This window comes from Dipteris shenzhenensis, chromosome 12 (genome assembly GCF_047967505.1).
Source record: "Dipteris shenzhenensis isolate YYH24624 ecotype China chromosome 12, Dip_SZ_1.0, whole genome shotgun sequence".
Classification (NCBI taxonomy): Eukaryota; Viridiplantae; Streptophyta; class Polypodiopsida; order Gleicheniales; family Dipteridaceae; genus Dipteris; species Dipteris shenzhenensis.
Window position 1 is genome coordinate 6,501,430 of NC_141607.1, and position 27,475 is coordinate 6,528,904.

General features: G+C 43.6%; 1 protein-coding gene across 2 annotated transcripts in view; it reads right to left on the reverse strand.

Moving 5' to 3' along the window:
* PIR121 (transcription activator) overlaps positions 1–27,475 on the reverse strand; it is a 312,434-nt gene that overhangs the window by 85,803 nt on the left and 199,156 nt on the right. For both annotated transcript variants that reach the window (XM_087382159.1, XM_087382158.1), the window contains exons 18-22: positions 22,761–22,931; positions 5,888–5,964; positions 5,693–5,795; positions 5,389–5,508; positions 4,954–5,097 (exon numbers count right to left, since the gene is read on the reverse strand). In XM_087382159.1, coding sequence (XP_087238285.1) covers positions 4,954–5,097; positions 5,389–5,508; positions 5,693–5,795; positions 5,888–5,964; positions 22,761–22,931 — 615 coding nt within the window. The remainder of the gene's footprint in view (positions 1–4,953; positions 5,098–5,388; positions 5,509–5,692; positions 5,796–5,887; positions 5,965–22,760; positions 22,932–27,475) is intronic.

Below are 27,475 nucleotides of genomic sequence, written 5' to 3' on the forward strand. Positions count from 1 at the left end.
GTTGGCGCCCAGGATCTTCACCTGTATTACTTGTAAAGAAAAAGGATGCTACTATGCATTCATGCATAGATTACCAAGCTTTAAATAAAAATTTAATAAAAAATTAAGTATTCTATGCATCGCATTGGTGAATTCCACGGGACAAATTTTTTTACTAAAATTGATTTATCATCGAGATATCACCAAGTGCGAACAAGAGAAGAGGATGTCCTAAGACATCATTTCGTATGGGCATTATCGATTAGAGTAATGTCATTGGGTCTGACCAATGCTCTAGCAACTTTGTATGAATGGTGCCTTGAGGCCATATTTGGAAAATTTGCTCTACCAATGATATCATTTGCAAAATCAATTATTGGATGTACTCAAGCAAGCTTCCGTATCTCGTTCAGCAAGTTATTTAAACAATGTGCCATGCAAGCACTAAAATTGAGTTTGGGATATCATGCCTCCAGAATCCAACCTGCTGCCCTATTGGAATTCTCCTCATGTTCAGCCCCCACCTCATCAATTGCTTCACTCCACAAATCTGCCTCTCTCTGCCACTGTCTTCCCACCCTCTGAGTTATCAATCGACTAACAAATGTCTTCCATTCCTCTTTCACAAGCTTCAAAGTCTGCTCTATGCTATGCCTTTCCCCTTCTAAAATCTTGGTTCTCAAGGCTTCATAAGTTGGCGGTGTGGCTAAAAGATGCAATAGCCCTCCCCATATCTAAAAAATAAAGATTACGGGCTTGATTCAAGGTAACATCACCGCTAGAAAAAAACACCCCATTGCATCGTCGCCTACCAAGGTAACTAGGGAACGATGTTCCAGCTAACTATGACTATGGTGTTGAAAAGGAAGCCCTTCGTTGGCGGATCCCGAAAACGTGCCTCGAAGAACTCTCTCTCTAGTCGAGCCAAAGCACCCTACCCACACGTGAGTCATAAAACGTTTCCGTTTCCAGGCCAAAAACGGTTGTTTCTAGAACTACGGTGCTGGCAAGAGGTATGCGTCATCTCCATGTAGATCTGGGTGCTCACGAGCTAAGTGGCTAATCAAAAGAGGGCAAAAAATAGTGTATTCAAAAAGAGGGCCACACCCACCCAAAAAAAAAACAACAAAAAAAATTAGTGATTATGAAACGGCGTTTCTGGAAGAGACCTCGTTTATGTTTCGACGTTTCCGTTTCCAAGCCAGAAACGGATGTATGTGGTAACTATGACGCTAAGCTAAAGAGCTGAAAGGCTCAATCAAAACGAAACTCAAACTGAAAAACTAAACTCCGAAGCCGAAACCCAGCACCGTGGCGGTTCTCCGGTGACTGTGAAGATATCTCTAATCTGCATCTGTTCAAGCTATCATTTGCTATGGGAAGAGGACATGGTCTCCTCCACCTTTGTATACGATGGGCTATGTCAAGAGTAATGCCTCATCTATGGCGGTCACCTCAAAGAAGGGCAGAGATAGATCACACCTCGATCATGCGAGCTCTAGTCACACTCCATTCCATGTGTGGAGTCTGTGTCCCTCGCATGGGAATGCGGTGTCGTCTCTCTCCACTAATCAACTCCGTCCTCATGTCAGCTAGCTCCACCTCCTCCACCCCACTGTCCTAGATCCGAGTCAAATGCTACTATGCTCGGTCTACCTAGGCATCTTGCGGCGCGGTTACCCCTTGTTGCTATCTGATTTGTCGCAATAGCATCTCCTTGTGTCATCACATCTCAATCAAATAGAGCCTAATGCAAACCTAGTCATGGAACTCAAGAAGTCGTGAAAGCGGATAGAAACAGTGCCCCTCCTAAAAGAGGCAGTGGTATCATCCCCGAATCTCATAATAGGCTGGCCATACACGTAATGCTATTCTGTCTGGACCTACCTATCGTGCATAGCCTGCAGATCCCCTGCACTCTCTACTTGCCTCAATCCCCATCTGATGGAACAAGACCCGCATCTGTCCAATAACAATTCTCAATGATGTGAGACGACTCTATCCTCGAGATACTTGGGTCTGATGATGAGTCCATCTTCCGATACTCTCAAGAAGTCATCATGATAAAACTAGATCTTGGTGGGAAACTCTTGGTCCCCCCCAAGGTCCGAGATGCACGGAGTTGGAGAAGATCTACCCATATGATACAGTTAGTCGCATCTCGAGGGATCAACTTGGGAGGTGCATCTGTACTGTACTGAAAGGGGGAGCCGGTCTATCTGGATACCGTAGATACGCATGCATACCATACTATATCAACCCCCTTTTTACTAATCACCTAGATGACTCTAGTGCTAGCCTCGGTAGTCTCCAGTGGGGTAAGGCCCAAACTCTGTGGAGGAATGTCACGCCTAGAAAATGGCATCAACTTGGAGAACTCTGTCTCTACTATCCGATGGGAAAATGAGAATTTGCTCTGAATCATCTTGGATCCCATAATCACCTGTAGCCGGCTCAAATCTCCTCCACTCTTTCAGCGAATTGTCGCTCGCCTTACTAGGATATCGAAAAGCCAGCTCTTCGTCGGCAAATCCTAAATGTGCATCTGAAAGCATTGTCTCTCTAGTCAAGCCAAAGCTCCTTGTCCACGTGGGTCTCGTGCTCTGACTTGCATGAACCATACTAAAAACTGACCTTGGGAAGACTGCCCACAAGTACGTGTAAGGCTGTAATATCTCCACTCGCTGAAGCTAATGTCGGTGCAGCACAGTGCGTCAGGTGTGTTGAAGATTATAATCTTGGTCTTCCTAGGATTGCTTGTCAGGTCTCTCTCCCTACAAAATACCTCCAAGGCCTCCAGATGCCTCTACAACCCCTCTGTTGAAGACGACATAAGGACTATGTCATCCGCATATAAGGCGGTCAATAAAGGATGTGATCTCGTCAATGTAGAGCTCTAAGAGAATCGGTGAGAGAGGGCATCCCTGCTCCACTCTAATGGTACTCTCAACCCAATCTGATGGGCCTCTTGGACACGAACTCTCCCTCTGATGGACCCACATTAACCTTTGGAATTTCTATTTCCTACATCATCCTGATCATACGGGATCGTGGGACACTATCAAGGATGTCTACAAAGCAAGCGTAGACCTTTTGATGCCTCAATAGCCCTCAGAATGAAGATGTGGTTTAGGGTGGAGTGTTGTCTCCGAAAAGCTACCTGCCCTAGAGCCCGCTACCCATGTGAGTCAGTGTGACTGCTGATCTCCCTGTCTAATACCGACCCATACATCTTGTCCAAAGTGTGGCCAATCATAAGAGTGCGGTAGTTCCAAGTGTCCGTGGGGTATCCTACCTTGTGATTGGTACAATGGTGGTGGCGCTCCAAGTACGTGGGAAGCCATGGAATACGGCATGGTTGAATATATGCGCCAAAATCGGAGCTTGGACCTCCTGCCCATGTGCGAAATGCACAGTTTGTAGTCCCTCATGATCATGAGCTCTCCGGTTATGGAGCCGATAGAGTGTGGCATGTATGTTATGTGTAGTAAACAAATGACATGTAGTAGGCCTAGGCATGGTGGACATATCATGTGGCTTGCATCCGGATGTCATAAAGTGAGCTTGCATATGTGTGCCATTCATCTAGATCTGTGATGGGAATAGGCAGCTACCCCTCAGATCGAATCCCCCACCCAATGGTAGGATCTCCCCCTCAAACCCGGATCATCTCCTCCATCGTGTGTGTGAGGAAGGCCTGCCTATTACAACGTGTTAATTGTTGTGAAATCTGTTGTGCCTCGTGTGTTTTCAAATGGCCCAAGGCTCGGCTCATGTATAAGGTGAGATCTCAACTCTCTGCACTCGTCATCATACGAAGAGCTCTGAGGCATCTTCCCCAATGAGGCATGTGATATGGACTAGGTCATAGGGAAGGAACTAGCAACGAGGATGTACCATTGAAACCAGGGTGTCAAGGGCATGGGTGAGATCTACATCATCTTCAAGTGGATCCGGGAGCTCACGGGTCAAGTGGCTCACATAGACTGGTCAAGGTGGATCTAGACACGGGTGGGTGTGGGAGGGGCTCTCTATCGTTGGCGTGGTAGTCAAGATGCTAAAAGCCAAGTATGAGTAGTCAACAAGCAGTGGGGAAGGGGGAAGGGGGCACAATGAAGCCGTGTATCCGTGGTACAAAGGTTAGGGTACCCATCGGATAATCCACTATGCTTATTGCTCGACCACGTGCAAAACAAGTGATCCCGCCAGATGATGTCCATCTCTGGATGCCGTTATATATAATCAAGTCATGGACAGCCCCAACCCAACTAGATGTCGCTCATACGGTGCCACATATGGGGCATTTGCTGAGGGTCTCACTATCCCCACTTCCGCTAGATTTGGCTCCGGTACTATGAGGAAGTCGAATGCAAAATCTAGCAAGCCCGCCTATCTGGCCCCTATGGTTGCTTTGAAATCACCAAGGAGGAGGATATCTCCTTGCCTAGAGAACTCGGTGATGTCATCATGTATCATCTCATATGCGTTGTGTTCCTCTCTAGTCACCTCATGCGCATAGGATGATGTATCTGTGCAATCAAGATCGGTAGTGCATCTAGAAGCTGGACTCAGATCCACATGTGTTGTGCATGCTCCTCTCTCCATACCACAAAGAAAGTTTAGAAGGGTCTATGACACTAAAAGAACTTGATACAATAAGCTGAGGGGTGGAGCCTCTAATCGAAAATCAACAGGGCCCATGCTGAATACGAAAGAAAATACATAATCATAACGATACCGAAACATGGAACTCTTTGAGCTCTTGAAGAGGATAGGGGCTGGCGGCACTATGGAGACCATCTAGAAGTTGGCGGGGATGTCAAGTCCAAGAGGGGTCGACAATATGTGACACTGCCGTGGTGACATAAAATCTACGATGGAGCCGGAAGAATAAGATTCAAATGACATTTACATTATTCAAATCTTTTAAGCTTTGATAAAAACAGAAAAGGCTGCCTGGGAAGAGAAGGCTACCTGGGAAGCCATTCGACCAGAAAAGGATATGAGTGAAATACTTTCTGTCATCTCTCCCAGCATCACCTTGAAAGGGTCCAAGCTCAAATAGTTGCACAAAAGTTGATGACTCAGTCTCAACACCTCTATCAGCTGCTGAAGTTCCTGTGGTTCATGGATTCAACAAGCACTGAATCAGCACATTAAGCATAACCCGTTTAATGTTCATTATACGAGATTGAAACTCCTAGATAAATTATTCAGAGTTTGCATCAGGCACGATCTGCAGAGCAGATTGATGAGGAACACTTTGAGCCACCAGGTATGTTACAGAGCTTCTGCTGATGTCCATGGGAAAAACCACAGACAAGACAGTATGTGAAGCATTACCAAGACAGTAAACTTTCCACATTTAGCAAGCATTGCAAACCACTAAATTTGTCTGTAAGTACATACCACAATGGAACAGATATCATGTGACTCAAAGCGCTCGAAAAGAAAGTCCAGGTTCTCCCTGAAAATCTTGTTCATTCTTTGTCCAATTAGAAAAGTCAAGTCTATAGATCGCCCCAGAAGCTGCACATATAGACGAGCATATTACGTCACTTTTTCAACCTACATACTGAACCACAAAATTAATAGGCCTGCAGACACTGACAGCTTCCAATCCAGACAGATCGAAAGCAATGACACCTTCAAATCCAATGTTTTATGATGATATTTTCACAAACGAAGTACGTTCTCTACAACAAGTACAAACCTTCACAATTCTCATTCTGAAGAGTGCAGCATATTGCTTTGGAGGAACGATGAATCTATCACAGTTTTCACAGGCAGCCAAAAATGTAGGATCCAGCATCTTACTGCATGAGCAGCCAAATCACAGTAAGAACCAGAAAGATTGCATGCAGTACGACTGATTAATACACAATGCATTCTGACAAAGAAGGAATACCTTGCAGCACAACTTTTATAATGGGCAAATATATGTTCAGTCAATTTGAACACAAGCTGGTCAAAGCACAAGTCTACCTGCATACGAGAAATGATATTTGTAGAAGATTCAGAGTTAAATCCCTATTTGTCACTGTCTGTATAAACCAGTTTAAGACAAACAAACTATTCCTAGTAGGTAAACACGACTTTTTCACTGTAGCAATGGAGCTTGTTCACTCAAGAAAAGAATCCCACAGGCGTTCAAGATGCTATGACCTGCCAGCGAACTGCACAAATCTCACATCACAACTGTTTTTTTTAACCCAGCTTGGCTGACTCTATCGGAAAAACATGTGTACATCACTTTCCCGAGTGAGGCTCATGCTCCAAAGTCCCTACAAAGTTTCTTTCTAAGTTTAGCCGCTAACTTAGTCCCTTCCTCCATGCATTGAAGTAATGAAGCCCCTTTGGGTTCTTTTCTAAACTACTAACCCCTTCCTTTTCCCTAGGCACTTACCCCTAGGAGCTTCGCTAGTGCATGGAACTCTTGAGAACCTCCTAGTCGTCTTTGTAATAAACCAGACTCTCTAGTTCTCCTCAAATTCCTGAGTTCCACTCAATTTGTTGAGAAACTAAGAGTCTATGGCTGTTTTATAGGCCCTCCTACCGCATTCAAGCTGCAGTAGCGCCACCATGACCTCTACATCGGGTATTTCTTTCCCTTTCCTATGATTTCCTACTCTTAGGTTGACTAACTATGAGCGTAGGACATATCCTATGTGCTGTCTTGTTTGATATGACTCTTGAGAGTGGATTATCCTTCCAAATAGAAGGGGTGGAAGATGGGATGTGACCACACAAGTGGTTGCACCTCATTAGATGTGCCCTTTCAATTCTCCCTAGGGCCTAGGTTAATCCTTAGACTTAAGGTACTAGAGTTTCTAAGGTTCTTTGACCCCTTTCCCATCACTTCAATTATTCTAATCCCTTAAATACCCCTAGGCAATGACTATAACTTAATGCAACCGTTTTCCTCCCTATCTTGCTCAATATGACTCCAATTTTAGAGCGGTTTGAACAAATGTTCCTCCCTCTAATCCCGTCGATTAGCATACTAATTTAAAGAATATTGGGTACTCATGTCATCACATGAGTACCCAATATTTTGTGGACTACATTCAGATATAGTCAATGAAAGTTTCATAGAGGTCTAGGATAACCCTTATCTCTTTCTTTTGCTATTTGACCACTCACCCTCAAGCTTCTATGCTCATTGCCTCAGCCACAAATAAATACAAGAAGGGAGCAAGAGGACATCCCTGGCGAACTAATCGATAAATCTGAAACCTCTTTCCCCTTTCTCCTTGGATAAGCACCTAGCTGTGGGCTAATCTATGCAAAGAGGAAGCCCCTTTGATCCATGCATCCGAGAATCCAAAACATAGAAGGCTACCCTCCAAAAAACCCCAATCTACTCTTTCATATGCTTTCTCAAAATCTAGGAGTAGAATGCCAAGGCGCTGGCCGCTCTGCATGTCGCCTCTTAAAATAGAATATATTATAAAAAATGCCTCTGTTATGCACGAAGCCAATCTACGTATCATGAATAAGATCTAGAAAAATAGGCTGCAAAGGCAAACTGAAAGCTTTGGCCAGAATCTTACAAAAGGTTCCCAACAAAGTAATGAAACTCCTTTGGAATAAGATGAATGAGATCCTTTGTAAGAGAATTAGGCGTATTAATAGAGTCCCAACTGCCCTACAAGGCTGAGGTAACATGGTCCCCATTCATGTCCAAAAAACCAATAAAAAAGGAAGGTCTCAACTCATCTAGACCCGAGCATCTGCCCTTGTGAAGGGCAAAAAGCGCAGTCTTGAATTCCAAATTGATGAGTGGTGCATCAAGTGAGACTCTCATGTGGGTTTCACCAAGGCAAGAGTACGCTACCCAGCTTTGTGCCTAGCATCATCTCTAGTAGGTGTGTCTGGATCTGCTACTAGAAGACACGTATAAATTTTTTTAGTTATATGCAAGACAACATCAAGATCTATCTGCAAAACCCCGTTCGAGTCAATAAGCTCAGAAACATTTCTCTACCATGTCTCAATTGTTTATTGACTCTTCCTCGCATGTGAATCCAAAAGGACTCCCATGCACGAAAGGCATACTCTGGTCTCTGATCTAGAAAAACTGATTAATAAGCCCTTGTTGTACCAAGGCGCTCTTGAATCCAAGCCTCCGTAGGCCTTTTCTATTCTTCCCTATGTAGGGTTGCTAACTGCCGACGGAGGCCCATCTCCCGTCTAAGAATCTCACGTCTCCTGGTACGAGTGATAGTATGATTAAAATCACTAATACCACATAGGGCTGCTCCCAGATGTGAAGGAGATGCCACACCACTCTACAAATGACAACCAAATCTGTAGAAGATCTCTACGAGGCTCCCGTCTACATACAAGGCATATGGGATCCTGATACTCGTACAACAGCGCCTCGCATGAGGCTCAAAGATCGAGAGAACAATGGAGCTGTCACATTACCATGGCGGTTGGGACCAGTGTTTTTAGATTGTTCTCTTACATCTGATTCTTGTATTATGACATGGGGAGCATCTATATGGGACAAAGGGTCCGGTTTATGTGCTTTATATGAGTCTCATGCCGGTTACCATGGTTCTTCATGCAACATCATCTATTTTTTTTTTGCCGAAAAAACAGTGCTAATTATATTACTTCGAGAACAAGATACAAGAGGTCAGCTTATAGCTTACGGGCTGCGTTCACAAATCGGACGCAGCCCTAAAAGGTAGCAAAATAAACCATCCTCTCATGGAGGGATAAGACGAGTATGAATGAACAGCCATCGGGGTGGTGAGTAATGCCACCGAAGGCCCTGCGTAGTCTGCGCGAAGAAGAGGCCCTGTGTGTCCCAAGCCCGGAGGAAGCGTCTCCGCTTCGCCTGACCGGCCCGGGAGTCTCCCTGAATCTGGTCCCACTGGCCTCTGAGAGTATGAATAATCTCACTCCAAATCTCCGCCATGATCTGGGCAGTCGATAAGGAGGTGCCACCTAGGATCTGCGCGCAGCAGCGCGAGGTCCAGATGTGCCACCCTGTGATGCTGCTAATAATCTCCCAGACTGGCTGCCTCTCCCGGACTCCTGTATCAGCCTCTGCTAGGTGCTGTGGGATGCCCTCGAGCGGTCCCCACGTCCCCTGTGTAATAAGGAAAGTGGGGTCCTGCTGGCATGCCTCGAATAAGTGATGAAGACCAGGTGCGGTGCTGCACCAGCAGAACGCGCCCCAAGTGATCAATCCTAGCTCTGGTGCTGCGCGAGTAAGAATCCCAAAAGTCCACCTCCACACTTCCTGGGCGCGAGTGCAGCTCCACAGGCAGTGTTTTGGTGTCTCCTCATCCGCATGGCAAATCTGGCAGCAACCGTCCTGGCCTATCTGCCTCAACCAGCTCCCCACTGGAAGACCTTTGTGGGCAAGAAGCCACAGGAAGTATGAGATCTTCCGCGGCCGCCAGCTCTCCCACAAGGCCTTCCAGAATGCCTGCAAAAAGAACCTGGAAATACCCTGTGCGTACCAGCTGGGTCGCTGGGTGGGGGGGCGGCTCTGCATCCTCCCGAGAACTCGCCTGCCCAGAGTCGTACTGTAGGCGAAGAAGGAGGTCGGCCCCTGTCCTGTCACAATCTCTGGCCACCACCACTCTCCTGGGTCCCACTCAAGCTCTGACAAGGCCCGCCCCTCCCAGAGCCAAAGACGCCAAAGCTGCACCTGGTCCTGCTCGATGCTAGGGTCGGTACGCCAGACCTTCCCCAAGAGGCCTATGACCCGAACCCTCTGCCACGGGAGTAGGGGGTCGATGAGCGCACCCTCTCTCCTGAGTCGTCCATCCCCAGAAACCGCGAAGAAGGAGATAGAAGAGTCATCCAAACGTCCTGCGATCACCAGTGGAATGCCACGGGGGGTGAACTGTCCCAGCCAACGAGTGTCACCAGGCATGAGGATCTGATGCTCAGGTGGAACCAACCAAGCAGCTGGGATCGCACCGTCGATCTCCGTGCGTCTCGCCTGGGCTCCACGTGCACCTCCAACTGCGTATGCAAGATCAGTCATCTCCAGATGTCTGTACGTATCCCTCCAAACACGAAGGGATCGGGCTGGCCCCCTCATCCAGCCGTCCCACCTGATATGTGATCTCTCCCCCAACTGAAGGCCCTCGGCATCTCTGACCTGACCGTTCCAGATAAGCGGCTGGCGATCGATCTCCTCCTGACAGCTGGGAGGGGTCATGCAACATCATCTAAGACGTCGTCCTACAGATTTTAGCGTCATTTCGCTTTCAATTTAGAACACTGGACCTATATAGTCATCTGAAGATAGCCTTTTGTGCATCTCTATCTACACGGCCTTCCACTAGTGTGATAAACTCTGTGAATCCTCCCTTTGGAAACCTTGATTAACCAGCTTATTATCAGCCATCTAATCTTCCTCTCTTCTCTTTGTATTTGGATCATAATCGATGTGCATAGGATGTTGGACTAAAGGTGTAAACGCATTACCTTGTTCTTGGGTGGACTTACTTCTCCTCTCCTTGAGGCAATGGAGGAAATGGGACAAGTTCATTATTCTGCATCGCTTTTCCTTCCATTCTTCCTTTTATTAATATGAGGAAATCGGCCTACCGTAATCTCAAAACAAAGAAAGTCTAATGTTGTAGAGTTGGTGGTACCTATCAGTCTCGCACTTGATTTATGTCAAGAAACAATGCTGGAATAAGCCCTTTTTCACCCCATCCGGACAAACTGTTCTCCCTCAACAAAAAAAAAAACCATGTTTGGGCAAAGTGAAAACTCATGCAAAGACCTTGCCACGCAAACCTGTTTTCCATTGCACTCTGCCCACCAGATTCTCACCTTCCTTGGTTTCACATTTCACTGCCCAAATTTGATTATTTTCCCTCTGCCTGGTGGAGGAAGAAGGCACAACAAATAGGCCGCACAGAATGACGCATGTGCGTGTGATCTTGACATAGCAAAGATTCGGTGAGCAAGGCGGAAGAACAAGCAAATGAAAAGTTGTCCAGTATAGAACAAACAAGAAACCACTTGTCCTTTCATATTGCTTCCATACCGGCAAGGTTTGAGTGTCTCGTTGCTACGTGTCTCCACAAGATATTATCAGGTGCATTCTTAAACTTTTTAGCAACGAAAACACATAATACACCTGATTTTAACCTGAGTGAAGGTCTTGCTAGCTGAATCTATGACTTGTCATGCCTATGATTCTCCCCCAACATAATGCGTCTTTCCTTGCTTTCTCCTTCTACTCACCAAGCCCCGGCTGCCATAGGGGATACTTTCCTTTTCATCCCTATGGTGGTAGTTGGTTGTGAAATGTTGCGACTTGCTTTAGTCTGCTTGGCTTGTACAACAATTTCGCTAATCCTCGCCCCGGCTGCCATAGGGAATACTTCCCTTTTCATCCCTATGGTGGTACTTGGTTGTGAAATGTTGCAACTTGCTTTAGTCTGCTTGGCTTGTACAACAGTTTCGCTAATCCTCATCACCGTCTATCATCCTCCATCATCAAGCCAACCAAATGCTTCAAATGTCAAAACTGGCCAAGCAGGAGCATGCCCAAGAATTGGAAAGACAGACTATAGCAAACATCCAAGACCGATTTTATGGAATCGCCTTAGAGGTCACTCCACTTCGGGCGCAAATAGATGAGAAAGAGATTGAAGAAGTGCGCCTGAATTAAGCTCTCCAAGCTTAAGATATTGCGAGACGTGACTTCCAACCTCCACTAGAGCCAAATACAGCTGACAGCAGCACTACAAGCTACGACAATCCTACAGATCTCCTATGACCACTTGACCTCGGTACATGCTCAACAAGTAGAGGAACTTGCCCAAGCTTGACTCACTCAAATCCAAAAAAAAGAAGAGCTTCAGGATTGCCAGGAAAAGCTTGAAGTCATGTAACAATCTTTGGCAACACGCACTTTCAGCATTGAAGAGCTTACAAGGGAATGCCAAATATTAAAGGACGAACTTGCCACCGCTAGAGAGGCAAGCATTGCTCAACAGAAGTCTTGGACCAATGGTCCGATACCAGTGAAGTCATTCCTCAACAAGCACAAGTTACCTTGCAAATGTAAAATCTTAAGGATGCATATACATCCATCTACTATAAGTATAAGGAAAAAATCTTAATGAGAAATGTTAAGGATGCATATACATCCATCTACCATAAGTATAAGGAAAAAATTGATGAGATGCAATCTCAAAAGATAGCCATCTCAAATCTTGAACTCCAATTGCTAGTGCAAAACAATGAGGCAACGGAAGACACCACAAATGAAGTTCCACTACAGTGCACAACGGTGTTATACCAAGAGTTTGTGGCCGCTCTACAAGCGGAAGATCACCTTAAAGCACGAGTGCTTATCCAATGAAAACAACTCCAATTGAAAATCATATCCGCTCATCCAAACATCAAATGGGAACATTCCATAGGAGCTCTCACATACTACCTCTGAATTTCAATTTTTATTATGTCATTCATGCCAAACATATAATGCTTGACTTGAACGAACTACGATTGTGGCTCAAAAATTTTCATTACACTTTCAATGAATTGTCAGTATATTTTGCTACCAACAAATTCCTCAGATTGAGGTATTTAGTAATCATCCCATGCTCTCGAACCCTCCTCTAGTGGTAGAACTGTTTTCTAAAAACTGCAGTTTAAAATTGTCCCACATGACTGGAGCTACATTGACTTTCTATTCTTTCATCCACCACCAACCCGCAGTTTCTAAAAACGTATGTGTGGCCTCTCGAATCCTCATTATCTCATTATGAGCTTCACAAATGTCAAATGCCTCGTCCCATTTGTGAAGACATGCTTCAACGATGTCGAAAATTCTGTCATTGCTTCTACCCACGTAATTTTCAGGCCTATAATTCACAGCATTAAGCCACTTGAGTTTTTCCCTTTCCACTATATGAACACCTTTTACCTTTTCCTCCCAAGGAGTCTCCGAGTCAAAAAGTAAATGGTTTTTCATAATTCTTCTTGCCCTTTACTTGCATGCAATTATTCTGCAAGGCATCATCCACATTTGTTAGTCTGGCATTTAAAGAACTCGGCTCATGTGACATAGGGCACAATACCTGCTATATTAGCTGAACACCCACTCCTCTTATCTCTGCCTCGAAGTGGCTCTCTCTTTGCATATCTACTTAAGTTTGACTCTGCTTGTGTCGCTTAAATAAATTCTCTTCTCTTTTTTTGTTCGACTCTGCTAGAACCAAACAAATCAGATTTTCCCTACATTGAGGAGACTTCTGCAAACTGTCAAAATTGAAACATATGCATACTAGGGAACTACCTGCAATCCAGATTGCAATGGGAGTGTTGGTGCAGCCCGTAAGTTGCATTTTGTTCACATTGATGTTTGTCGGTCCATGCGGATAGCATCTTTGTTACTCTAGGCATCATACTTGGAATTACCCATTGAACTCCCTTTAAGCAATTACTTGCCATGATTGAGATGAAAGCAGACACAAGCTTCTTACATAGGGACGTGATTACATGTCCCACGAGTTTGGTGAGTTTTAAGCATCTCACAGTATCATACAAGAGTGTATAGTGCCATATACACCTCAACGAAATGTTGTTCCGGAATGCAAGAAAAGAACATTGATGGAGATGGCAAGGTGTCTAATGAAGAGTAAGTCTTTGCCCAACAATTTCTGGTTGGATGCCATTATGTGTGCCAATTATGTCTTGAACAAGTCACCCACTAGGGCATTAAAGACTATCACATACTATGAAGCATGGACGGGCTGTAGGCCCGTTACCTTACACATGAGAGTGTTTGGATGCCTTGCATATGCACATGTTCTGTCTCCATCATGACACAAGCTTGAGGACAAGGCATTTAAATGCATTTTCATTGCTTACAGCTCAGAAAGCAAAGTGTGTAAGTTATATCAGCCTAGTACATGCAAGGTTATCAATAGTAGAGATGTTGTCTTTGCTGAAAGCTCTGTCGTGCTGTTATTGGAGCTGTCCAAAACAGCTAAATTGTTCCTTCTAATGTCTTTGATATATTGATGCCCTTGTTCAAGTCTGAACCAGATTTTGATGAGTCCATGGAGCCTCCACCTCAGCCACAAGCAAGTGATTTACAGCCACAAGTCGGATGTGATTTTTCGCTTATGTTCTGACACAAGATAATTTGGCATATATCTTCACCAAGTCCCTTTCATGACCAAGGTTGATTCCACTTGTTACGTGATTCTACCATCCCGATAATTACGTAAGTTGCTCAAACCTTTTAGATGAACATGTATAACTTGGCATTAGTTCTAGCAATCTCTGAGCTGTTGCAAAATTACTTTGTCCGTACCATGTCCAAGTTAGCCCTGGGATGCCCTTGTAGCTAGTGCTCATTAATGTGCTAGTGTGGTTGAACTAATAGTTCATTTTGATAGAGTCAACTCTTACAACTTAATGATGCCCCATGAGTTGACCAGGCTAGGGTATGAGGGCTAGCCTTCATAGTGACGTTTCATCACTTCATTGTATTAACTTGCACTTGAGTGCTACTGCAATAACAGCATACAAGTCGTCATCTTGTTTATCGGCTTCATTTTTCTACGTAATCCTACATTTGTCTACCCATCTTGGTCATGCCATATTCTTGAAACCTATCCAGATACTTGATGATCTTAAATGAGATATCTGCGTGTAGAAGTCGAGCACCGAATTCTCGAAGTATGATGCCATGTGGAGTGCCTCTCTATCAAGGGATCATGTAGGAGAGCATCGTGACTTGTACTCCCTCGAACGTGACCCACTTAATCTCTATGTGGTCCACCTGCTCACATAGCACCACTGGTGTGACTAAAGAGTCAAAGAGGAGAGATTTTGTAACCATGGTTCTTTCTTCTGGCCACATTTTTATTTTTCTATTATTGAGATCTCATGTTACCACTCACACTAGTGTATTTTTCTATGTGAGTTCTGGTTGCAAGATTCACATCCTGGCTGGGCATCTTTTCTACTATGTGCACATGCTCTTTTGCAGCTTAGAGTACTCTCTTTTCATAGCTGATCACCATGCAAGCTATCTTGACCTTGTCCGAACTTCAAAGCTCTTATCGCCTTTAGTGCGATCTGTCGTCTTCAGTATGCCCAATCACCTTCAGTGCGATTCCAACACCTTCGATGTGATGCACCATCTTCAATATGGTATTTCTCTGCCTTCTTAATGGATCTTCAGTATCCATTCAGTGACAGGATGTCGAGAGCTAGTGCATGAGGTGGATTTCACACTAGTGGACTTATGAGTCGATTGACTATCTTACCGGATGACCCTCCACCTGGTATTAAATTACCAAGAGGAAGAACGAGACTGACAACGCTTCGCACATCCGAAAGGGTTCTCCATATCTGATAGTTCTTACCTAACACCATCAAAGGCCTCGGGGGTAAGCCCACTGCGTTAGGCTATGATGCTTAGTCAATGAGGACAGACCTAGATGGCATAGTCTAGTGAGTGGGAAGCGATCTCAAAACCTATCGAGTTTCGAGAGCTTTTCAAGAGCTAAAAAATGGCTCCATTTTGGTAGAATTCTGAGTTGTCTAGAGTTAGATACAAGTTGTCTAGGTTCTAGGTCTAATATAAAGGGTCGATTAGTGACTTTTGAAAGCAAAAAGTTAGACCGAGCCCAACGGAATTACTCAGCATATGAGAAGGAACTATATGCTATAGTTTATGCGTTGAAGAAATCGAGGCATTATTTATATGGTGTCAATTCAAGATCATTTTTTATCAAGAAAGCATTCAGTCAGCCAGAGCGTAAAGGAAGAAACACTAGGTGGGCTGACATAATGCAAGAGTTTGATATCCAATTGACATATCGGAAGGGGAAGTTCAATGTGGTAGCGTACTCCCTAAGCCCCATTGTTAATGCATCTCTAGAGCAAACGATGAGCCGCCATTGGAAAGGGCATCACCAAACCTATGCCATCCAATACATCTGCCACAACATGAATACCCCTAGATCATATAAAATAAGAGTGCCTAGGCTCTTGCAAAGCAGAGGAGCAGCAAAATCTTTTGACTATTGAATACTTTCAACACGGAAAGAGTTACCATTTGGAGAAACCACGTCAAATGTGAGAGTATGCTTTTCTAGTCAAAAGCATCCGAGTGACAAAGGGACAGCCCAAATTATTCCCTAAATGTGCCCAACAAGCAAATCCCATTGTGTTGACTCCCAAAAGCCATAAACAGTAGGATTAGTATGCCGTAGCAAATGACAAGCCATAACAGCCCAGGGCTGATGAGTCTGCATCATGAATTGGAACATCATGTCTCCCTTGTGGGCCAAGATATGCAGCTGAATATTAATAATATCTCGTGCATTTTGGGAGTGCATAAGTGTTCCATAGAAAGAAGCTTGAGAGCCTTACGATGATGTGATTTCCATAAGAGTTCCATTTCAGCAGACATGGCAGAGTTGATATCCTTTTTAGTAAACATCATCAAATGCAGACAGAACTGAATATAGGCTAGCAGAATGGATTACACAATTCGCAAACAAACATGCAAGGGCCAAGTAGCCAGTATCCAGTATTCCATTTCTTATTAAGTTTCTGAAGCAGCCAATACCGTTGTTGTCTGTGAGTCTGTTTCCACCCCAAAGGGTAGGGTAACCAAGATGTCTGACTATCTGCATGCACTATATTATTTGTCCACACCACAGCGAGGAATGCCATTCCTTGTCATGCAAGGGAAGGAGCTTAGTTTTTCCAAAATTTGACATGCAAACCAGCTGCCAATCCTTACAAAGGAAAAGCATTCATAAAGTAGGATGGATCCCTTTTTGTATTTTACACACACACACACTATTTTTTTTAGTGAAAGCCATGATTGTTTATATTACAAGAAAGCCTCCTCAAAGCGAGGAGCTTTAAATTACATCAGCTGAAAATCTCTATACATCATGATCTATGTAGCGAGTCTAAAAGCAATCAAAAAAAGATTGTTGCAAAGAATGCTTGAAGAGAGCGAACAAAGAAAATTTTGGATCACCAAAGACTTTAAAATTCTTGTCTATACATAAAGTCCAAAGTGCCCAATAATGAACCCAAACAAAGAAAAGATCAAACTCTTGAGTGCGCAGATGAAAACCAAAGAGCCAAAAGAATTTTCCAAAAGTAGGAGTCAAGATCTCGTTCTCAACTGTTGTCCAAGAAAATCAAAAAGCTCACGAGAGGACGGGCAAAACCAAAACAAATGAAGCACAGTCTCCTGAGAAGTCAAACATCTGTGACAAACAACAGGAGCAATGTGTCTACATGCCATTATTCGGCCAGATGGAAGAACCCCTAGAATAAACTCTTGAACAAAAGACCTGTTTTGTTGAAGAGGAACTTTATATGCCCAAAGTTGCCTTAGTCTCTTTCTCCACCACTTAGCTGGCCGATGCATTCACCAAATAGAATTAGCCTTATCTGAAACCCAAGACTGAGGCAAAGAATTTTATATAATGCAAGCACTATAATCTGAGATAGCCGCAAAGGACCAAAGGAGGATCTCGGGAAGTCAAAATCCAATCCTCCAGCCTATCCTGAAGTTCTCAATCACTTTGCATAAATTGCAGCAGCATTTTCCCTTTGTGAGCAAGGATGTACACCTGGATATCAATGATATTAAGACCTCCATGCAATTTTGATGAACATATTCGATGCACTGAAATCAGTCTTAGACTTTGGCGGCCAGGCTTGGATTGCACAAAGAGTTCCATGATTACAAAAATGAAAGAAGCAAGATCCGCTTTGATGAACATGATCAAAGGCACATAAAATTGAATATAGGCCACTAGAATGGACTGCACTATTCAAGCCTTTCCAAAATTCAAGCTTTTTTTTTAGCTTGGCAAGCACCCAATCAATCTGTTGACGACTAGTGATCCCCCAACCCAAAGGGTAACCAAGATGACAAACAATCTGAGTGGGTGGAATTATTTCCCTTGGCCATAAGAGACCATGCAAGTCTTTAGAATGCAAGGGGAGTAGATTAGACTTTTGAAATTTCACATGAAGACCAATTGCCAAACCATAGAGTGAAAGAGCTTGCATCAAAGCAGAATGATAATTCTAAGTATTCTTTGGGGTTAAAAAGGAATCATCAGCGTAGGCTTGAGTAGCCATGCTGCCATTTTCTGCCATTTCCAAGCTATGAAGGATTCCTGTATCCACCAGATGGTCTAAATATTGCAGCATAGGATGCGTAGCAATGGCATACAGCAAAGCACTAAGGGGACATCCTTGACGGACCGCACAAAGAAGAGTCCATTCTTCAGAAATGTCTCTAGAAAGAATACATGCAGCTTTGCTGTCCGCATAGAGCCACTAGATAGCCTACTGCATTTTTAATCCAAACCCCAAAGCTCGCATGGTTTGCCAGATAAATTCCCATTGAACTGTATCAAAAGCTTTTGCAATATCCACCTCCAAGAGTAGTACATCCTGCTGCCTGTATTTTGCATATTCCATCCCAACATAAGCGTCTGCAATATTGTCTGTGATATGCCTATGAGGGATAAACCCATATTGAGAAGGATGCAGCCCCTCATGCAAATAACCTTAGATATGGTCTACAACCATTTTGCCTATGATTTTGTAAATGACCGGCATAAGCGTGATTGGTCTTCAATCAGAGAGTGAATCACATAATTGCTTGTTAGGAAGGAGCTTCACAAGTCCTTTTTCCCATGACATTGGTATGTGCTGATTTTCCCAAGCTGAATTAACCATGCACAACAGAGTAGATTTCAGAAGATCCCAAAAAGCCAGGAAAATCTCAACATGAGACCATCCCATCCTAGAGATATCCATTTACCACACGATTTAACTGCATCAGACAATTCACTTTCTGTGAAGGGGTTTTCTAGTTCCAAAGCCTCTGTAGCAGAAAGAATAGGATGGACATGTTGTACCAACACACATACCCTGTACATTGAGAGTAACACATTTGATATGATCAAGCATATTTACACATATAAGACGAGTATGTACAACATCTAAAAAGCTGTCTATGATTGCATTTCCACCTCAATATCAAGGTCTCTTCCTTGAAAGGAAGAATCAGCTTGAGGAGAAGCCAAGAGAGCAGAAACTTCCTCTTCTGGAAATAGAGTACGATTTGCAATCACTACAGCCAAGTAATACCAATTCCAAAATTCTCTTCAGTAGTTTTTCCCTTGGAAGATGCACCATTCCAAGACCTGGAAGGCAAGGGTCTCCTAGGCGAGATAGTTTGCCAAGCTTCAGTCAAAGTTTTTCACCTGAGGTTGAGATGTAAAGGGCACAGAAAGAGGAGTACTATCATTCGATGCAACCTGCGTTTTTCCTTTTTCCTTTTCAACAAAAAGCTGACGAATGCCCGTATTTTTCATCACAAAAGAGGCATTAGAATTCTTATGAAGCGGGGGAGATTCAGCCTCCAATGGCATTTTGGGAACACGTGAAGGGCATTTGGAAGCAAAGTTTCTTACATTCAAAGCATGCACATGCAAATAAACCCCATCTCAACTTATAAAAGACACTGCCCATCGAAACATCGTTGACTGTAATGGAATATGATTCTACAATTGGATTATCAATGTCCCGCAAAACACACAGAGGCGCATGATCCGAATGTGTGAAGGCATGGTCAATCCAAAGTTTACAAGTGAAATTATCACAATGCTGCGGATCAACTCGATACCATCTATCCAAGCGTGCCTGATAAGAAGATTGGGCAGTATGCCGAAAGGTGTAGCCCGGCAGCATGGGTCGTAATTCCTTCCAGAGATCAATAACACTAAGCTGAAGCAAAAATTGAGACCATACTTGCTTTTCCGAGGCTAACATATGAGTGTTACCCGAGATATTATCTCCCTCTTGTGGAGCATTATTAATGTCACCACAGATGAAAGCATCCTGTCGCCATGATAACTCTGAATAGCATCCCAAATCAAAGCCCTTTCGCGTGAAGATTGTGGAGCATAGACTGAGGCAGATTCAAAATCTCCCCGAATGATGCATTGTATGATAATCCATCTACCTTGATGACCATTGAGGGCCACAAGCGGCTGAAGATCATGCTTCACCAAGAATGCCACCCCTGAGAAAGAGTGTTCCCTAGCATTAAAATGTAATTACCAGCAAAGTGTTCAGTCTGACTTGCAAAGTGTTCAGCAAAGTGTTTGGCCTGCGTATTGCCTATTTCTTTTTCAACAAAAAGCTGTCGAATGCCCTTATTCTTCATCATAGAAGAGGCATTGGAATTCGTATTCTGAAGCGGGAGAGATTCAGCCTCCAATAGAATTTTGGGAGCACGTGAAGGGCATTGGGAAGCGAGGCGCCCAAATTTCTTACATTCAAAGCATGCACTTGCAAATAAACCCCATCTCAACTTATAAAAGACACTCCCCATCGAAACATTGTTGAGTGTAACCGAATATGGTTCTGGGGTTGGATTATCAGTGTCCCACAAAACACAAAATCTGTTTGAAATGTTATTTTATCACTATGGACAAACCACCTTGCCAATAGAAGCTGCAATTTTTGGTAGAAGAGAGGCCAAGGATTGGGGAAAATCAACCACTTCTACCCATGCAAGACAGCATGTCGAATCAAAGCTTTATAATTCCTGGTAGGGAACCAAGGCAACACATGAACCAGCTATCCATAAAAGAGAGGAGAATGCTCCAACAAAATCTGTTTATGCTCTTCATCACTCATGATTACCTCAAAAATCCCCTTGCTGCATAGTGGACTTTTCTGACGTAGCAACTACCCAAGGTTCTGGTCAACCAATTACCAACATCTGCAGCAACAGGCATACGACCCGGAAAGAAAATGATAATATCAGCTTGAGCTCTAAAGTAGTAACTCATAGCTTCGGCCACAAATAAAAAGAGAAAGGGGGCTAAAGGGCATCCTTGACGGACCGATCCGGTAATCTGAAATATGTCTCCCTTGAGTCCACCAATGAGAACCTGGCTATGGGCTGATCTTTAAAGAGCTGCTGACACCCCTCTGATCCATGCATCTATGAATCCAAAGCGAGAGAGAATACCCTCTAGAAAACCCCAGTCTACTCTACCATAAGCTTTCTCAAAGTCCAGCAGTAGAATGGCAAGCCTATGGCCATTATGCATGGCCCATTCATAAACCTCCCAAAATGATAAAATATTATCGAAGATGCTCCTACCATGCACAAAACCTGTTTGCGTATCATGTATAAGATCTGGAAGAAAGGGCTGTAGATGTAGGCTGATTGCTTTTGCTAGGATTTTGTACAAAGTGCCCAACAAAGTGATCAGTCTCTACTGAGACATTAAATTCCTACAATCCCCTTTTGGGATAAGATGAATGAGGCCCTCCGCAAGTGACTCTGCCATCTCACCCGAGTCCCAAACACCCTGCAAGGCTGAGGTAATGTGATTTCCAATCTGATCCCAAAATGAAAGAAGAAAGAGGGTGTAAGCCCATCTGAACCAGGGCACTTGCCCTTGAGAAGAGCAGAGAGAGAGCAGTCCCAAACTCTATGTTGGTGAATGGTGCATCAAGTGAGAGTATCATATCTCCAGTCACCAACATAGGTAAATGCTGCCAAATAACAACTCGAGCATCATCTCTCGTCTGAGTGTTAGGATCTATTGTAAGAAGGGAGAGATAGAAATATGTCGCTATCTGCAAGACGGTATCTAGATGTGTCTGTAAAACTCTGTCTTAGTCAACAAGATATGAAACGCTCTCCCTACTACGTCTAGGGCCAAGAGTAGAGAAGAACTGCTTGTTGGCCCTACCTCCCGTCTGGGTCCAAAATGACTCCCTGGCATGAAAGGAATTTGATACACCCCAAGTCAAGACTAGTTGGCATTTGATACATTCTAAAGGAGAGTTAAGTTGGTCTATTTTTCAACTGGGAAGAATGATGCAAACATCTTCGTGAAAGCTCTTAGGAGCATTTGATGGAGTGACATCTTCATCGACTTGGCATTGGACCAAAGAGTTAGTTCACCTTTGGGTGGACATTGAGGGCGGATGTTAGAAATCAATGCTCGACTCTCATGTAACTACGTGGGAAATCTACTCAAACAGTGTGATATGAGCCAAACGCAAGATAGGATCCAAAGTAGTAAGATTCACCAGATCACACAGCAAGCACGCATTGAGAAAAAAGTTGCCAAACGCTTCCTTTTCTTTCTCTAGGGCTAATGTGATAATTGTAGGGATCAAGGGATCAAGGGCATGGAATGTGTGCAGGGATCAAGGGAAAGGGCTGTAAATTCAGATCAAGTAACCCATTATATCTCCACTTGCAGGAAAAACGAAGTCTCAGCCTACAGCACGCAATGAGATTGGTAAGTTGGTAACAGGTGCAAGCTCTAGATTGAGTATTGTATAACTTGTGATATCAACTCTATCATCTTATATCTTTGAACCATAGAAGAACACCAGAGTGCACAACTTTCTGAGAGTGAAGCATGGGTTCCAGTAAGAAGAAGCATCCCTACTCAGTACTCAAGTCTGATATACCTGGATAACTGTATAACCACCTACAAACAGTTAAAAAGTTTCAGCTGAGTCTGAATACCAGTAAATTTGCTTTATCAAAAAGCTCCCAACTCTGTAAGATTTGTTAGTGAAAGGACCTCCAGTATAGAGTTTGTAGAGATCATAGAGCCAAGCATAACTCCCCAAGCAACGCATTGTAAAAGCCATTGCAGTATAATAAGCAACACTTAATCATTTGCCAAAAAACCAAAACGAAAAGAGAAACAAAAAGCCAAATATGTGCATCATACCTCAGCTTCAATCTCATCATACAGAAATCGTTGCTTCAGTACATGTAATGCATATTCAGCAGAATCGTTGTAGATGTCAAATGGCATAAGAACTGTTTCCAAAAGTCCTGTGTCCTGAGATTCAATCACATGCTCCACCAGCATCCAAGGAAGCGAGCATTCTATAGGAAACTGAAAACATGTGAAAATACAAACAATATATGAAGTATCAGCATTGTTGTCATATTCTAGTACCACTTCAGGAAAAGGTTTCTGAAATATTAAAGATAACAACCTAGAGTATTTAGAAACGCTAAAGACAAATTCCACCCGACAAGAACTGTCCACGTAGACTACAACGTAAAGCAAGAAAAATCCTCTCTGCTTATGAGGGCAAAGAAGCCCTATTGCTCACATTCTGGACACAATAGTACTTCAAACTGAAATCTTCCTTGCTGTGCAATGCACCACAAACCATGATGGTGACTATTGCAATGACAAGCCCCACAAAAGGCTCCCCAACAGGTCAATGCACAGATAAGGCCTGGAAATCTTCCCTCCATATTCACTGCTGTGACGATAGCACTTGTATGATGCAGGGCTACAGCTAGGAGACCACAGCGGACCTGCCACTGCAGCATCGTGCATCAACGGGATCTCTACTGGGCTTGACCCCTCCATCCACACCCACTAGAGTGATGCCACATCAACACTTCCATCCTCTCCCTTGGCTCAGGCATATTATGTAGTAGTCTTTTTATGTTCATGTTGCAATCGTCTTGGGTGTAGATGCCCAGACTAGAGGCTCCACCCATTCAGCTACCTTGCCTCATAACTCATGAGGCCTCCAAGATCTTTGGCCTGGCTAGAACGACGGTATTTCCAGGCACACTTTCAAGGCCCTCCCGCAAAGGGATGGCTATATGATACACTAGTGAGCCAGTTAGGCATTTACACAACACCCTTCTGAGGAAGTGATCTCTCAGTACCTGATTGGAGGACATTTGAGAGGCTACAGGTGATTATGGGATCCCTAATCATTCGGAGTAAGCCCTTAGTCCCTCATCAGATAATATAGGGACAGATTACCGTGACACCAGTCCAAATTGATGTGAAAAACCAGACTTTTGGAGAAGGCAAATGTGTGCAATGCATGCAGAATTTGAATGCCAATTCGCCCTCCAATGGGGAAGAGCGCCCTCGTGAGAGTACTTGTTTCTATTTCGACCTACATGCAAGGTGGGAGAGAGATGGCCGATACGTGAGATTCACAATAAAAGGGTATTACCTTTCATTAATGTCCCTTGAGATCACTCAAGTTCCATCTTCCCATTTACACCTACCCTTATCCTATGACCCATGCACCTACCATTCAATGCACTCTAATGCACCCTTTCCCTTTCCTATTGCCCCTAGGACCTAGACACGTGTGTGCACATCTTTATTACTAATCATTGGCCAATGTTACATAGTTTTGGTGGTACTATTTACACCGCTTGATCGATCATAAATACAAACATATAACCGCACCATCAAATTGGCGCCTAACAATAATAAGGTTCTAATGACTATTAATTAACTAAATAATCATTTCTCTTGTCATGACACTCCCTCCTGCTTGAATGAGCAGAAGTCCTCTTCTGGATTATTGCTTGTCTTTTCCTCTTACGTGCACTTTCTCTTGTCATGCTCTCCCTCTCACCTAGCTTGCTAGGTTAGGAAGTTTGCTATTAAGTGTGCATTGCAAGTTGAGGTGGCTTGGTTATAACAGGTTATCTTTAATATACATGTATGGATTTCCTTCAAGTTTTCTATGTTTGTGCATGTCCTATGAAGCCATACTTTCGAGCTATTAAGAACACGGTATCGCCTCTTTATAATCTGCGAGTATATGTGGAAAATATGTAAAGAACTCTTCTTTCCACCATTGTGCATCACTAGCTGGCTGGTTTTTAAACTTCAGTAAATACATATATCTCTTCTTTCCACGAGTACTCTTCTCTTTATGGTACACGATCTGTTCCAGAGTAAGAACTTCAGTCCCATCTTCAAGTTCAGGTTTTTCTTAATGCTGAGTATCAAAAAACGCAGATATTTCACGAGCAGACAACTCCTTTTTACAGGGAATAAAATGAGCCTGTTTATTTACTCAGCCTATCTATAATAGTGAAAATCTGCTCAAACTGAGCAACCTTGGGGAAACCTGAGCCAAAATCCATTGTAATGTGTTCCCACCTTTCAGAGGGAATAGGCAAAGGCTGCAAAAGACCAGCAGTCTTACTTGTGTCATATTTAATGCGTTGACATACGTCACATTGTTGAACAAAGGTCGAAACTTCTTTGCGAAGTTTAGGCCAATGGAACTACCTCTCAATATTGTCAATGGTCCCTCTAATGTCTCTATGTCCAGAATATGGACTCGCATGTAACTCACTCATTATTAGATACCAAAATGTTTTGGGTACACATATGGCATGTCCCAAAAATAAGTATCCATCCACGAAGGAATAAGCCTCTAAACCCCTAACCTCATTACGCTGAATCTTCCCATAAATGTCAGTGAAGTCCTCATCTAAAGGATAAGCTTCAACCAATGCTCCTAATGATTTCTGATTAACTTGGGGCCCTTTACTCAAAGCATCAGCTACTAAATTCTCCTGGCTGATATTCAATATTTGGTTTTCCAAAGGATTGAATATATTCAGCCCATTTGATTTGCCTTAAAGAAACAATGGATTGAGAAAACACCTGCTTGATACTTTGATGGTCAGTCTTAATCTTGAAAGCAAAACCATATAATTAATGCTTCCATAACTTTAAAGCATGAATGACTGCTAGTAACTCCTTCTCATACGTGATATATTTCAATTCAGCCCCTTGAAGTTTTCTACTCTCATAAGCAATGGGATGCCCTCCTTGCATCAACACTGCCCCAATCGAGGTACCACTCGCATCCGTACATACAACAAAGAACTCTTTGTCCATGTCCGGAAGTGTTCCGGAAGTGTTAACACTGGTGCAGTGACCAATGTTCTCTTAAGCTCCTCAAAAGCTACTTGGTGAACCTCTCCCCACTCATACAAGGAATGTTTTTTCAACAAATTTGTTAGCGGAGAAGCATGAAAGTGGCTTTCAGTTGCTCCACGAACATAGCCCATTCATAAATAGGCTCTTTTCCTGTTTGTGACAAAGACCTCCACATAAGAGCATCCTTTTGCAGATGCAATGTGGCAAGAGCAAGCTTCTCTTGCTCGGTCTTGTCTTGATGGGCAAAGTATAGCTCAAAATGGTAAATCCAATTGAGGATTTTGTCAACCTCCCTTGCCCCATCATATTTGGGGAACTCAATTCTCTCTCACGGTTGGAATTTGGACCTCTTAGAAGGGGTACTCAACTCTTCATTCCCAAAGCTTAAAGTCCTCTTAGTCCCTAATCTTGTCATAATAGACTGCTCAATCATATTGCTAAGCTGGAAAATCAGCTTATCAACAGGAGTCTCCTCTCTTTCTCTTGCACTTGGATTATAATCCATGTGTGCTGGGTTTTGAGTTGAAGGCGTAAACTCGTCACCTTGTTCTTGGCTAGTCTCATTTCTTCTTTCATTACAAAAGAAGAACTCCCTATCAAGAGGTTCTTCAAGGAGAGACTGTTGTAAATCTATTTGTGGGTTATCATACTCAAGATGTATGTAACTCTCATCTAATCCATCCTCTTCAAGAGAAGGTGAAGGTGTTCTTTCTCTCTCTCCTTGAGGTAATGGAGGAAAAGGAATAAGTTCATTGTTATATCTCCCTTCCCCTTCCATTCTTTCCTTTTAGTAATACAAGAGAGAAAATGACTTGCTGTAATTTCAAAAAAGGGTTGATTTTACAGCAAAAGTCAAGTGTTGTAGAGTTAGTGCTACTTATCTGACTCCCGCTTCGTTTCTGTTGAGAGGACACATAAAATGACCTCTTCTTCCTTCTCTTTTAGGCTTTTATTCTTGTATTTCTGCTGTAAACTAGTACGCTCCCTTTGGACTACTTGTTTTGAGCGGATTGGAGCTCCGATCCCGACTTTCCGTTGGGGAGAACGAGAAGGCCCCTTTTCCTCACAGTTTAAGGATTTAAGGGTACATTCACACCGGGGGGGGGACCCCGTTACGACACCCCGTTCACCGTTCAAGACAAAAAATTTTCAGAAAAATCCCTTGTTTCAAAACCTCAAGAATTCAGGGCTGGACAGGAAAGAAATGTTTACAACCCGGAAAGTATGCTGTCTGCGAGATGGACTGTTGTCTGCTTGCATGCCGTCCAGTATTTCGTCGCCGCATTTCGTTGTCCTACGTGCGTTCCTTGTTCCTTCACGCCTTCTTCTGCTGCGCGTAACGTTCCTTGGTCGTGCCTTCTGCTCTGCCTTTTTCTACGGCTTCTGCGCCCGTTCCCGATGCTCGTTGTGCTTCTCTCCCGTCGTCTGCAACAGCCTCCCACTAGTGCTTCTGTCACGATTCTGCGCGTTCCTCTCTCCCCCTCTTCCCGTCTTGGTCGTGGACCCCGTCAACGCTCTAATACCAAATGTGAAAAACCAGACTTTTCGAGAATGCAAATGTGTGCAATCCATGCAAAATTTGAATGCCAATTCGCCCTCCAATGGGGAAGAGCGCCATCGTGAGGGTACTTGTTTCTATTTCGACCTACATGCAAGGTGGGAGAGAGATGGCGGATGAATGCAATGTGTTAGAGAGAATGCTACGTAAG